Source organism: Peromyscus maniculatus, chromosome X, assembly GCF_049852395.1.
Source record: "Peromyscus maniculatus bairdii isolate BWxNUB_F1_BW_parent chromosome X, HU_Pman_BW_mat_3.1, whole genome shotgun sequence".
Classification (NCBI taxonomy): domain Eukaryota; kingdom Metazoa; phylum Chordata; class Mammalia; order Rodentia; family Cricetidae; genus Peromyscus; species Peromyscus maniculatus.
Window position 1 is genome coordinate 127,429,771 of NC_134875.1, and position 15,501 is coordinate 127,445,271.

General features: G+C 37.4%; 1 protein-coding gene across 1 annotated transcript in view; it reads left to right on the forward strand.

Moving 5' to 3' along the window:
* Positions 1-15,501, forward strand: part of Maob (monoamine oxidase B) — a 109,024-nt gene that overhangs the window by 30,496 nt on the left and 63,027 nt on the right. Inside the window, exons 2-3 of the mRNA XM_006976874.4 lie at positions 10,214-10,308; positions 11,751-11,888. Of these exons, the coding sequence (XP_006976936.1) occupies positions 10,214-10,308; positions 11,751-11,888 (233 nt within the window). The remainder of the gene's footprint in view (positions 1-10,213; positions 10,309-11,750; positions 11,889-15,501) is intronic.

Genomic DNA, 15,501 nt, shown 5'->3' on the forward strand with positions numbered 1-15,501 from the left:
TGTCCCTCCTCTGATGCTGGGCCTGACAACTGAGAGTGAGAATTACCTTTTTTATAAAGCATACTGGTCTCTAAAAAAAAGAGTCAAACTTAATAAAAGCCCAAGTAATCTCATCTGTGTTCCATTTGAGGCCTTGTCTTCCTAAACACTGCCAGCTTGTTTTGGCCTTTTTTCTGTTAAATCTTTTATCAAACCACCAGCTGGAAAGATTTCAACCTATCACCAGTCTGGTGGTATGAAGTAACAGGAAATGCCTCTTTCTAAAACTAATTTTAGTTAAAAGTGTAAAATTTTAGATCTCCCTAAGAGATCCCTGTGAATTTAGAACATATACCACTTCGGCATGCCTTCTTTGGGTCCTGGTCTTTCTTCTTGAGGGTGAAGTACTCACTACTGTAGAAACACAGGCATCCAGAGACACTGTGAGCTGCTGAGAGCAAACTTAGGGCTAGAGGAGGTGACAGGTGAGCTGTGTTTGGGAGGTGAGGTGGGAATTCTAAACAGTGTGTGGTATGGAAAGAAGCACATGTAGGTGGCTGCATGTCACAAGATCGTGGAGTAGGAAGTAGAAGAAAGGACAGAGAGCTCAAGCTTTCCAGAGTCCTGGATTCTCTGCTAACTGTGGCCAGCCTTTGTTGCATCACAAAGATATAAAAGAAGGAAAAGGAACTCTTGTTCCTTTCTTCATAGGACACACTATTTTTCATTCCCATGTTATCATTTCTCATTTTTCCTGTAACTCAAGGTGCTTCTGTTTCCAAATATAAACATGCGTTAGATAAAGATTGGAACAGACTCTAAAATGTGTCTGCTTGGGCAATTTCATCACTGTGTTCCGAAACTCTGGCTCAGAAGCCCTCTCTCTTCTCCAGTGCCCAAGAGATGAGTACTGGAGAGAAAAAAAAGTAGGTTTTATTCGGTCTGGAAAGAGAAAGATTAATGCCTTAATGACCATCTTCCATTTCTTTGAGGATGTGCTGAATATTTGTATGAGGATCAAGTTAAGGACTAGTAACATAGATCAGCATTTCCCCAGGATCCTGTGCTAGACTATTTGTCCTAGACATGAGATGGTAAACTCTTTACGACAGCATTATTTTATCTTGAGGTTGAAACATTCAGTTTTATTTTAGATCAGTTTTATGGTCTCAGAACCAGATCATAAAAATAAGCAAGATCACAAGAATATAATGTGAGCCAGGTGGTGGTGGTGCACGCATTTAATCCCAGCACTGGGGAGGCAGAGCCAGGCGGATCTTTGTGAGTTCGAGGCCAGCCTGGTCTACAGAGTGACATCCAGGAAAGGCACAAAGCTACACAGAGAAACCAAAAAAAAAAAAAAAAAAAAAAAACTACAATGTCAAGATCATTGTCTGAGAAGGGGGATAAGGAAAAGGAAGAGCAATAAAGATGGAGTCACTTATGGCAACTGTAAGAACATTATAAACTGGACTTGTGATGACTAATCTTCATTGTTAACTTGACTGCATTTAGAATTACCTAGGAGACTGGGTGTGTCTATGAAGCTATTTCCAGAGGAGAATGACTGAGAGGAGAACGACCCCCTCTGAGTGCACATAGCACCATCCCATGAGTACTAAAGACTAAATAAAGGGCAAAAACAATGAAAGTTAACAGAGCATGGCCAGTTTCCTTTCTGTACTCTAGTCAGCCATGAAGTGAGCATCTCCTCTCTGCCACAAACTTCTATGATGTTCTGCCCCAAAACATGGGACCCATTGATAGGTCCCTCTGAAACCATAAGCCAAAGCAAATATTTTTCTTGCCTAAGTTATTTCTGTTCAGTATTTTGGGCATTGTGACACAAAATTATCTTTAATGTGATCTCGGGTAGTAACAGAATTACTAGATAATCCAATCTCAGGGACCCACCATCATATTATGTGGTTTGTCGTTAACTGAAGGAGTATTATGTACCCTATAACCACACCTCATATTTACCCTTTGCCCTGCACTTGTGCTTTTCCTGTAGAGTTTTGTCATTTTCTAGAGGCAAAACATGATTTAGACATGAACTCCTCCTCAGCATATAGATGAAGGACAATGGTGTTAAGAGTGTTTAGATTGTTGGAAGAAAGGAAGGGCTATTTTGTTACTACAATGCTAGCGATGGACCCAGGATGTCCTAAGTTCTAGGCAAGTGCTGTCTCACTGAAATACACCACAAATCAAGGAAGAAGATACTTGTCTTGACAGGAAGTTTTTTGATAAACACATCACCAATTTTAGCCACATGATCCAAATGGACCAATTATTTTAGGTATATTTTCCAGAATATGTAATAAGAAATTTCTGCTCTTATAAAAATGGCGTATATCCTCTATTCCACCATATTATAAAGAAATGTTACATAAAAAGTACATAAATAGCAAATATGTATCTTAGTGGAGTTGCATGATACATTAATTTAAGTCTCTGACAAATGCAGCTGAATAAAAGCTAATTTAAATTTTCCCCAGAATTTCCTTACTATGAAAAATTTTAAAGAATTATATAGCAAATGCTCATATGCCTAATGAACTAGATTCTGCAATGAATGTTTTTGCTGCATTTACATTATTCATTGTATCTATTCTGTTTCTCCATTCCTTTGTCCATATCAACCCCTCTTGTCTGTAGATGCATTTCAAAATAAATCACAGGTATGATATTTCACCCTTATTTTCATACACTTTTCCCTAAACAAAATTGTTTAAATCATCCATTCTCATTCTCTAGGAGCACAAATATATGTTAGATTCACATCTGTGGATGTCACCCAAATTTTAAGTTTTACAGAGCACATGCTTTGGGGTCATGGAGATACACCTATATAATGAGATATCCTGTATGATTACCATGACTCCCCATTGAATTTAATCACAGACAAGAAGGAGCTCCATCTAATCACATTATCCTGTGAGAAATTGGAGAGATTCCAAGAAGTGAGCACTTGACCATGGTTATACAGTCAGAAAGTAGCCCATTGAGCCAAGAGCTTGTACTTCAGGAGAGTAGTAAGGTTTGCCTTCATTTCCAGTCAGTCCTCTTAAGCTTAATCCACAGGCAAAGGAACACAGTTATCCAGGCCCCTCAAAGTAGAGGGAGGGCCATGTGGCCCAAGAGTAACTTTGTTTCTTCCATTCACTCCTTACATCACACTCAGATTTCTTTCCTCTGGTCATTCTTTTGTTTAATTATTTTTTAGAATTCTTAATTCATCATCTCATGTCTGATGAAGGGTAGAAGCAGACTTCTGACCCTCTTCATACCATTTGTGGCAACCACTTATTTGAGAAATGATCTGAGTCTAAAAGTGTGAGTATCAAGGAGTGTGACAGCTCTCCAGTATTATATTCTGCCTTCTAGAAATTGTATTGGTAATCCATAGGAGGACCAGACTGTAGCCACAGAACTTTTGTTCTCAGGCCATCATCAAGGAAACTTCTTTTATGCTTAAAACTGTTTGAAGGCTAGGGATGCAGCCAGCATGCATGAGGCTTTGAGTCCCATCCTCAACACCACTACCCAGTCACCACAATAATAAGTAAAGCAAAAAAAGCCAAAAAGTGGTTCTTGCTTTTGTGTGTGTGTGTGATATTGGGTCTTGCAAGCCTCAAACTCAAGATCCTCCTGCCTCAGTATCTTGAGTGTTAGGATTGTGTGTGCTACCATACTCAGAGTAAAAACCAAACAAACAAACAAACAAACAAACAAAAAGCCACAACTGTTTCCCAGAAGGGTGTATTTATTCCTACACATTATAGTCTAGTTCTGCAGAAGATTTGAAGCAGGTTAATTAAAAGCTATTGACTGGTTTTAAAGATAAATAATTCACATATACTTGAGAAAGAGAATCTGTAATTTCTGGGCGTGCTTTCTTTATTCTTAGAAGAAAGTATGGAGGTAAAGCAGTAATACATTTTGTCTAGTGCAATTGTAAGGCACAAAAGATACTCAGCTGCTTTCAAACAACAAAGGGTAAAGACTAATGCTTCTTTATGAAACAGACTCATTATGATGGCTGACATTTCCTAAAAATGCCATCATTTGCATATAAAATGTGATGAAGAAATCATTTTTTATGGGTTTAGGTATATTCTGAAAGGTCTTTGCAGACAATCTCATTCTAGTATCTCGAAGCAGCTGCATCTGGAAAAAGGTTTCTATGGCAACTTGTGGGAGCTTGATGCTTTTTATCCCTTTCAAGGACATAAATCACTCCATGGCCTGAGGCTTCACTGAAGGTCTCCTGTATCATACCAGCCATTGCTCTTTGTTTTTGCGTTATGTATTTTGAATGTCTTGGAGAAAACAGGGCAAAGGTTGCTACCCTTCCAAGAAGATTTGGAATCTGTCTTTTTATCTGTGTGTGAGTGGGGGGTGGGTAGAGAAGATGTGAATAACATCATTCTAGACTTTGTTTCTCAATGGCAAACATATGTGTGTATGCGTGGTCGGTGTTGTTTCAATATTGTCCCAAATTGTAATGGGTATCTTGCCAGGGAAGAGTCATTCTAAATAAAATGCTAGGAACTGTTTGGTCTAAGCTCTTCTCAATGTGTACTTCTTGCTTCAAATATATTTGGATCCCTCCCCAAGGAGCATGTCCCAAAGCTTTGAATACTGGCAGACTCCAGATGATTTTTTATCAAGATATTCTTTCCAAGATAGTTAATAAAGGAAACATTCTGATTTTAATTAAAAGTCTGCCTGTTTCAAGAATTCCACAGCGAAAGCCTTTTGTTATGGGAAGGACTATGGCTAATGGTGAACACACAGGAACTAGAAACAGAGCAATATTTCAGACCCAGTTCTGCCTTCACTGGGTGTGTAACTCAGAGCAAGCCTCCATTTCCTAATGTAAGAAATGGACACAACCATCCTGACCTTCTCGAAGGTCGAATGTGTGGGAGTGTTGGAAACTGCAGTACTGTACAAATATGAGGTGCCTATTATTATGATTTGACTGTCTCGTGTTCTTTTGCAAAAGGCCAGGGGTGTCTTACCATACTTGGTTAACAAAAAGAAATGTTTTGGTATATCTAAATATTTTAGTTTATTAGACCATGTGAAAAAGCTTAGATACTACTATACCCATTTATTTCTGTATCAAAAAGTCATTTCTATTAAGAGTCATCTTTGTTTAAGGATATTAAATACAACCATTCAACAAACACATTTAAGCATCAACTGTGTCCTGGCACAGAGAGATAGCAACCATAGATAATCACCATCTTATCATCCCTCCCGGAAATGAGCTTTCTAAGCTCTGTGGTATCCTGGTGACACAGGGAAAGAGGAATGCCATCCAGCCCCCATTCTGTCAATCAAGCCATTTGCATCTTTGTGGATGTCATTCATTTCATGAAAGAAGACCTTTTAGAACTTCACCTGCCAGGAACATACACATTTTAGTAATTTATCCAAAGGCAAGGAATAAGCTGTGCTCTTGCTTAGATGATGGGTAATATCAAAGGGACGTTCACTGTGCTGCACCGTTAAACAACCCCTTCATGTTTCACTTTGTCATGTGAGATTGGGACTTAAGAGTCAGCAGCATGCTGAGATTGGAATGCCGGCTCTGCCACTTGCTAGCTGCATAAGCTCAGTGTGCTGCTCATCCTCTGTGTGCCTCACCTTCTACATTTGCCTACCTGTACTGGAGTAGAGAAGCTGGCTCTCAGTCACTGCTTCAAATCTTACTTGTTTCAGCCATGGTTTCACCTACATAGTGCCTTTATCATCTGACTTCTTCCTACACATGCCTCTTTCTCTTGAGGAATTTGACTTCTAATAGAGGATGTTTTTCTTCTTACTCCAGGCCTTCTTTGGGGTATATTTGTGTTAAATGACTAAAAAAACATTCTCTTTAGAGACATCAAAGAACTCCAGTTCTTTGATCAGGAGATTGTTTGGTTGTTTCTAGAATTTCCTCATAAAACTATTGCTTTGCCCAGGCAGTGGTTGCATATGCCTTTAATCCCAACTCTCGGGAGGCAGAGTTCAAGGCCAGCCTGGTCTACAGAGTGAGTTCCAGGACAGCCAAGGCTACACAGAGAAACCCTATCTCAAACCACCTCACCGCCCCCCCAGCCACAGCGCCCCCCAAAAAAAACCACACTGCTTTGTCAGAATGACTGAGGTGATGAGGGCTCTTTGACTATTATTGCTTTTATAAATCCTAAGGGAATGCCTATATCATGTGTCAGAGTTACAAGGTTAGAGGTACTTTGAGGCACTATGAATTTCCTTGTCAATTTTGGCTACCAGGATTGTTGCACTCTCTCTCTTTTGGTAACTTTAGACTGGAAAAAGTCTTTATGTAATAATAAAGTACAGATGTTTTATATTACTTCCAAGTCAATTAATTTCCTATTTGAAGTGTAAAAGTTTGTTAAATATCACAGATTAATCTGAAGGGCATGAAACACGTCGGCAAAACAAAGAACAAGGTAGATGGGGATTCTGATTTCACAATTCTTGCAGTTTCACAGTCTCCCTCAGAATCTAACTCAAGCCATTTTCTACAGCTTCAAACTGGAAACAGAAATGCTAATGATGTTGCATGCCACTGATTGGTAGGTCTTTAGAATAATTTCAGTATCTAATTATATCCATGATCATTGATATGCTGAAAACTTTTTATCATAAGCTACTTGACCAGAGAAATGCAGTATTTTTTATTTATTTGTTTTTAATTTTTTGAGACACGGTCTCACTGTGAGGTTGACCTTGAACTTGTGAACCTTCTGCCTCAGCCTTCAGATCACTGTGATTACAAACCTGCCACTAGGCCTGGCAGAATGCAATCTTTCTGTAATTTCATAGCATTAGAAGTATATTTCTATTATTTGTGTCTTAAGGGCCTGTGCAGACTATTTCTAAAAGAACCAAATATCTATTTTTGTGAAATATTAATTGACCCTGAATATTAAAGTCAAGTTTCATTAACTTTGTAAGAGTGCACAGTGATGATAAGCTTACTTTTGAATCCTTTTCAAAAGTCAAATATCTGTTTAAAAAAAAACTTTTTTTGGTGATTCTTAATATTTAGATAGAGAGCAGTCAAATAATTTGTGAGAATTCGTATATCAAGTTATTATATTTTTAATTTTCCTTTTTTGGACCAAGAATGGTGGCTAAGAGGTGAGGTTTTGGTTTCAACTCTGCTTCTACAATTTATTAATTATGTAACCTGTCTGGCTGTTGAAATTGAGGATAAAAATATTTCTCAGCCTTTGTGGAAGACATTGAACACAAAACTAAGTGCTCCATATCTTAGGTGGTAGCTGGTAATATGGATCCCTTAAAAATACTATTATATTATATTCAGAAGCTATTTCATGTCTAATCATGGCCAAGTATACTGTCTAGTGGTATCAGGACCAATATTGCTGCTAATTTATGAAAAGTTATCATACAATTTATTGAACATAAACATGTCCAGCCTTCTCAGAGAATGTACCATTTCTCATATTTTGTTTCAATGGCAAATGTTTTAAAGGTTCCAAACCCAACAAGAAAAGGAACACATGAGAAATAATACATTTTGAGCCAGGAAACTCTAGAGAGCTAGCATTTGCTTATTGTTTGAGTAGTCAATCTCCTGTCTCTATCTGTCATCATTGTGTTATCCCTTGACAGGTACCTCTTCTTAACCATCTTAATCACATCCTGACTGGACTCTGATTGCTAAGTTTCCTAAGTACCCCCAATTCTCTCCTTCAAAAATTCAATGATCCCTTAAGCCATCCACGTTTGTGCCAGTTAAATCAACTTTTGTATTTTTAATTTTCTTTTTTTTGTGTGTGTGTCAGTTGATGCTTAACAGACATTTTGAATGTTCCCCCAAGAACTCTTAACATAAGTAAAAATAAATGCAAGGGATTTCCAAAAACATACTTACATGTTGTTTAAGAATGTTTTTGTCATTTTCTATTTATAATTATAATGCAATACAGGTAGAGAGAACTCTATTTGGTGGTTTGCTTTAATTATTTTAAGCTTTTCATCAGATACTATTGAGTAACTGTATTCACTAAGACAGTACCCTTTGTGAAATCTCATATGTGAGTGTCTGTAAGTAATGCTATATATTTCCTTCTCAATTCTTGTGTTTAAGCCTCAGCATGCTGCAGAGGTTTATGTGAACTCACTGATAACAGCTGTTACTATGGCTGCATGTTGTCTGATGTCTTAGGCTATGCTTGATAAGAAAAAGGTCATCAAATTGTCTGCAATTCTGAATTTAAGTAGAAAATGCTTATTTTTTCCTGTTATGGGAGTAAAACTGGGAAACTGGAGTTAAAACTCCAAGCCCTGCATTCCTAAAACCGAGTCATGGGATGCTTCTGTGCTATGGGTTGGCTGCTTGTAGTATGGACTTTGGGACCTTACTCTGCCACGAACTGGAAGACTCGACCCTGCCTCTGGGGAAAGGGATGGAAAGATACATTAAGACAAACAATAAAATATTAATTCAGCACCTCTGGAGAATGGGTTTCTTCTGTCAAAATCACTGCCAGATGCGGGCTGAAGCTTTGGCTAATTGTGATTCTTCATTCAGATTCAGATTATGTTCAATGAATTCTTAGCAACCCACAACATTCAAGTGTGTCTTCAAAACATGTTGATCCTGATCAAGCAAAAACTATCCTTAAAAGTGGGGGATTCTCACTGTAGCACACATTGAGAGATGTCATCAGAGGTGAGACTGGCCATGAGTCAAACACAGATGCTAGAAAGGAACTGGCTTTTTCATTTACTCCCTATGTATCTCAGACATAAAATGATGCTATCAAAGAACGTTAGCTCACTAGTTTGTTGGAATGCGCTTATTAAACCAATGTACTGTAAGTTCTCCCTTTTATCTTTTTAATGCTGCTGGGGATAGAACCTAGGGTTTCAGGTGAGTCAGGAAAAGTACTCTACCCCTAAACTACACTCCAGCATGAATCAATACAAGGAAACACAACAGTAGTTAAATGTAGTGAGCATTAGGTGTGTTGCAGTAGTGGGGCTCAACATCTCATAGTCATTATTTTTGGAAGGCAGTAAAGGAGCTGTTTTATGTATCTGTATGGCACAGTAGCATTTTGGCATTTTTTAAATTTTGTTTGGTCCCATGAAGCAAGTAAGTAAATTCAATTTACTGTAAGAGCATCTGTTCTTGGAGGCAGCTCTTGCTAAATTCTGTGAATGCTTTTATTTTGTATTTTTATATTTGGCAATGCTATGGATAGAAACCTTGGATTTCCCACATGCTAAGCAAATGACCTACCTTTGAATCACAGTCATATCCCAAGAGTGATTTTAAAGATGCAGGGCCTTGTTTGTTTTCTACTGAGAGACAGAACAGGGGTGGATTCAGATGGGAAGGGAGGTGGGGAGGAACTGGGAGGAGTAGAGGAAGGGGAAACCATAATCAAAATATAGCATGTGAAGAAAATCTGTTTTCAATAAAAGAAAAAACTTCTCTCTCAAAAGTCACCTCACAAAAAAGAGTGCAAGGATTTAAGAGCTAAAACATTAGACCATGTGTTAGACAAAAGACTATCCACAGGTACTCAATAAATAATTCTGAGTAAATGAATAATTAAAGTACGTGGATGAGGTGATTTCATCAGGCATGATCAAGCATGTCCAATCAGATACATCTGATCAGTGATCAGGTATATATGAAATTAAGATGTATAAAGGGTCAGTTTTTATGACCTTAGCTTTAAAATTTTTGTCAACTTCCAAAAATCCATTTCCCAGTAAACCCAAGGCCCGCTTATAGGTGCTGAAGACCGGCTCTCTCCCACATTGCTGCTTCTTAGAGTTAAACTTCCAATGGAGTATGTGGCTGCCATTGGACCTTTTTGGCTCCGGTATACAAATGTTCTTGATTGTGATCCTGTATTTGCATTAGCTTGTCTGACCTATAATTTAGTTGTTAAAATATGCATATTATTGATACAGTGACATGGAATGTTTACTTAGGTGAGATAGTCACTGCTAATGAAATTGATTTTATTCATTCTAGAAGTATCACATGGTTTCCTAGATGGAGAATCTAAGCCACTATAGAAAATTCCTATCTATGCATTAGTTGTATTATAGTAAAGCTCATGTGAATGTGACTTTTCTTGTTGGTCAGTAGCATGAGAAGCGTGTCTGCAATCTTGTAGCAGATTTGACCATAATGCTTTCTTGTATATTTCTCCAGGTATGGCAGCAGCCAAATTTCTGCATGACTCTGGCCTCAGTGTGGTGGTTCTGGAGGCACGAGATCGTGTGGGAGGCAGGACTTACACAGTCAGGGTAAGACATTAACGATGGGGATGAGAAACATGGGTCTGAAGCTGGCTTGGGTGTTTAGACTTTTGTATTCCCTGAAAGTCTTCAATACTGACTTTCTAAGGGGGGAACACGACTCCAGAATTTTCCTTATAGCTCCTCTTTTACTTTATCATCATCATCATCATCATCATCATTTATGAGTGTTAAGGATGTTCCATCCAGGAACTTGCACATGCTAAGCACATGAGAAGCACTTCTAGCCCAAACTTCTTTTAATTTATCTCCCTTTCAAGTCTTTCTTTCTTCTCTCTGCTTTAGTCTTCTCACTTCATGTTTAACATCATAGAACTAGGAATGGGAAGGAGGAAAATGGAGAGGGAGATTGTTTTATAGTAGTAGCAAGAAAACTATCAGAAGTCTGGACTTCCCAACCCTAATTTGGAGGCTTCTCTAGAACTAACACAATCATTTCAACCATACAAACTAAATTTGGGGGTGCATAGGGAGTCTCATTTTTAGTTATTTATTTATCTATTTTAATGTATTTTGTTTTTAAACATCAAATCAAAATTGTATTACACTTATGAAGTACAGTATGATACATATACAGTGTGGGTGATTAAATCAAGTTAATTAAATTATCTCACTCCCTTGACATGTTTGTGGTGACATACTTAAAATCTACTTTTAGTTCTTTTGAAATATACAATGTATTATTAAGAACCAGTGTCATCCTACTATGCATTACAGCTCAAAACTTACTCATCCCATGCAACTGAAACTTGTATGCTTTGACCAGTAACTCTTCATTTCCTCTGTCCCTAACACCACACCCATGAAACCTCTAGTACCCACCATTGTATTCTTTACTTTTATGAGTTTAACTCATTTTAGATTCCACATATAAGTACGATTATATAAAACTTGCCTTTCTCTGATTTATTTCACTTAGCATAATGTTTTGCAGATGCATCTATGTTGTGCTAAATGACAAAATTTCTTTCTTTGTAAAATCTGAATAGTATTCCATTGTGTGTATCTATAGTATATTTTATTTGTCCACACAGAATAATATTCTTTTTAGGATGGCAAATGACTTCTTTGGGGGAAGGGAGCTAGACAGCAAATGATTAAATCAACACAGACAGTAATGCCATTTCTGGGGTCACTGACTTATAAGTTCCTAGTTTGGTTGAGGTGTAGTCAGAGATATTGGGCTCTGTTGTGAGTGATAGGTTCTGAAGTGTCTTGTCTTTTCAGTAGTCAATTTTCTTTTAAATTAAAGATTGATTTAATAATTAAGTCACATGAATAAAGAAGAGTTGAGGACAGATCTCAGTTTTCCACAATGCAACTCAAATGTATCTATAACCTGTTAAGTGTTAATTACTTGTTTCAGAAATTTTCATTTTATAAATGTTTTTACAAACAGTCATCTTTATTTTTTTCTCATGGAAAAACAGAATAAAAATGTTAAATATGTGGACCTTGGAGGATCTTATGTTGGGCCAACCCAGAATCGTATCTTACGGTTGGCCAAAGAGCTAGGATTGGAGACCTATAAAGTGAATGAAGTTCAGCGTCTGATCCACCATGTAAAGGTAAGCCTAAAACAGACATGGAAAGTTTTCAGTCACTCTGAGAATGAATTCATTATGATCAAAGATAAATTGGGTGGTAATTCTAAACTTATTTAGGAAAGCTGTTGACAAAGTCATACTTCCATTTGGTAAACTATTTTATGAATTCAGTAGTGAAAAAATATTTGTGATTAGCTTATTAAATATCTCTATTTAAATACTGGTGGCACTTGCATGTTGTGTAAAAATCTGTTTATAGTTTTTCAAATGCTTCCCTAGACTTTTTTTTACAAACACTATTTGTAATATGACTCATGGAATATTTTGATACTTTTACCTTTGCATCCTACATGTCAGTTAGCTATTCTCCTCTGGAAATTGATGTAAAAGTGGCTCAATAACCAAATCCCACCCATTTCATGGACTCTCCATTGATTCCCCCTCCCCAAGATTTACCTTACAACATTGCATTGCTCTTTCCTAGGGTCATTTGCAACTCATGGTTTCCTCCTCCACACCTATACTTATACACATCCCATGGCCTACAGGTCTTTTCTTCTTTTTCTCTGCGCTAACCAGGGTTAACACTTACCTTGTCATCTTAATTTCCTTCAGTCCATCTGAACATCTGTGTGTAGCACACATTGCTGAGGGTTTGAGGAATGGACCAATGACATCCTACCAATCCACAGACAAAAGAGCCCCTGAGGATTTCACACTGACCACACCTCTCTGTGGATTCCAGTTCTCCCATCATGACTCTTTCTGTTTCACATCTTCCTGTTCACCTGTTTTCCCAGAACCCTCACTTTATTCCCAAAGCCATTGATAATTTATACTAAGCAAAGAATCATCTCTTCTAGATGTCACTGTGGAGTCTCATAGAAGAACTAGTAGGTTTTATTTGTGGCCTTTTTTGTCATTTTGGTTTATTTGAGACAGGGTGTAATTATGTAGCCAAGCCTTGCCTTGGACTCAAGATCCTTCTGTTTCTACATCTAGAGTTCTGAGATTAAAATTGTGGGAGAGGTTTTGAATTTCTTCCATTTCTCTTTTCCTCAGTTGCTCTCACAGGTGGAAGGAAGCAATACAAACCTATTGTCACAGGGGGAAAACAGCCACTCCCTCAGAAAATGGAAGAAAGAGGAGCTGAGAGAGTAGCTTGGAAGTAGAGCACATGCTAAGCATGTATGAGAGTATAGGTGTGTAAGCACATGCTAAACATGTATGAGGGTCTAGGTTTGCAAGCACATGCTAAGCATTTATGAAGCCCTAGGTGCAAGAATACTAGCTAAGTGTGTATGAGGCCCTAGCTTTGGTCCCCAGGACCACCCAAAATTAAACCAAAACAAGAAGAAGAAGGAACTACTAACAGTTTTAATTTGTATAACAATGTAATGGCTTTATATTTGTGTGATATAATTAAAAAGCACAAACAACAGACTATACATTATGAATCATTCAGTAATATAGTAGTGAAGCAGCTACTTGATTTAGCATAATGCAATATGAAATAACTGACCTTCGAATTTTGTTTTATAAGCCTTTTCTTTTCTATATGAAAGTCACATGAATTGGAAATGAAAACACAACGTGGTGATAGTGTTCTTTGCTTTTTAAATGTGTTGTCAAATTGACCATTAAAAAAAAAAGTCTTCCTTATTTTGCCTGTGTGGCTTGCAGAAACTGACATATTGTGGCACCAAGATCTCTTAACTTTCTCTAGACAGAGGAGATGGTTAAAGCTTTGCTGTTCTCTTTGCATGTTGCAGGTGCTCATTGCTTTAGAGCTGTGTCTAGGAGGCTTTGTTTATTTCTGGCAATCTTACAGCTATATTAAGCCCCTAGGTTAAGTAAGAATGCTCTGATCTCTCAATTGTGGACATGATGTTGCCCTTAAATTGTGGGGTTTTGTTTGTTTGTTTGTTTTTACAGTGGATGCTGAATGTGCTTCTTTCTTAGACTATTCTATTAACCTGTGCTCAGCCAAGAAAATATAAATAATGAAACAGTGTCCTTGACTTAAAACAGGGAAACACATACGCCAATGTGCTCTTTATAAAACTTAAACCATGCCTGGTGTTAAAATATAATTAGAAAGTATGAGTAGAGAAAAACACTTTTAAAAAAGAAACCCTCCCTTATCTTTTCTTGAAAATAAAATCACTCTCAAATATTCTATTGCTTCCTAGATTTTCATAGTCCAGGATTGCTGTTGTCTGACCTCTGCTGGAGGAAATGGGAAATATCTGTGAATTTTATAAAGTCACATGCATATGCATGAATAGATGTTTGGTATACTAACTTAATTTCTAGTTAATTCTTACTAGTGCGAGAGCAACTGAACCATTAATGACGCTGAAGCTCTGCAATGTGGATAAGATGTCACATTGAACTCTCAGCGGTTATGTCTCATAAAGAGCTACATGATGATAAAGTAACTAAGTAATTGGCCCCAAACTAAAACTTGTTTCCTACATTGCACCTTTCCTGTCCTTGGCCACATGACACTTTCCATACTTTTAACCTGTAAAAAAAAGTCTCTGATTGGCACGTCTATTTCTGAGTTTCTTACCAGCACTCAATCTCCTCCTACATGCCAGCCAGTGGTTCAGAACCCTGTCTCTTCTATTAGGAAAGGCAGCGCTTTGGAGTTTGAACATTTGCCTCTCTTACCTACTTTAATAATTATTGCCTCCAAGTGCAAACTGCAGCTTATAGGAATATATAGTATTTTCCATTTTTTCCAGTGGATTTTCATGAGTTTCTTAGCTGGAACCCTAAGATTGTCAAATAGAATGCTGTTTGCTATGTTGTCAGACCCTCCGTTTGGGTTAGCTTGTCAGAGGGATGTTTTGTTTGTTTTTAATTTCTTGCGTGATTGTTAGTGGAAGATTGTTTTATGTACAACCTTAATAATATTAGGCTAAAGAACCTGAATATGCCAACTGATAAATCTTTGTACGTTTCTCATGTTTACATTGAATCCATGGCCTTATACATGTTAGATAAGTGTTGCAGTTTTGAGCTATAACCCAAGGTTTGCTGGCTGGCTGATATTGAAAATGATGAGATGAAACTACCTAGAAAAGGTTGAAGTAGCTCACGATGGGCTGGCTATCCACATGAAAATGTGTCTTTCCTCAAAAGAGGGTGACTCCTACAATCATGAATTCTCTGGTAGTTAGAGGAGAAATGATCAGCTGATAGATAGGTCTCGTCTTGCTGTCTCCAAAATAGGCACCCATAAACCCATGGAGTGATGAATAGGCCCATGTACCATCTAGATCCATTCTTTCTAAACTGTGTGTATCTATGGAGTGGCATTCTTTTATGAGATTTAATTATCAGTGAGAAAAGTGATTACTTCAAATCAAATATATAATTTATAATGTTTTACATATAGTATGTCATAATGAAACCCATTATTTGTACAATTAATATATGCTAACAAAAATTAATGAAGTTAGTGATACAGCCATTAGTTCTTAGCAATTATTGTTAAGAATCCACTGATATTATGATGCTAGTTTTTTTGGCACAATCACAGCATTTTAATCAAGACAGATCTCAATGTCGACAAACGACATGTTGACTTCTTGTTTTCTACTTAATGGAAATATTTTTTCTTTAT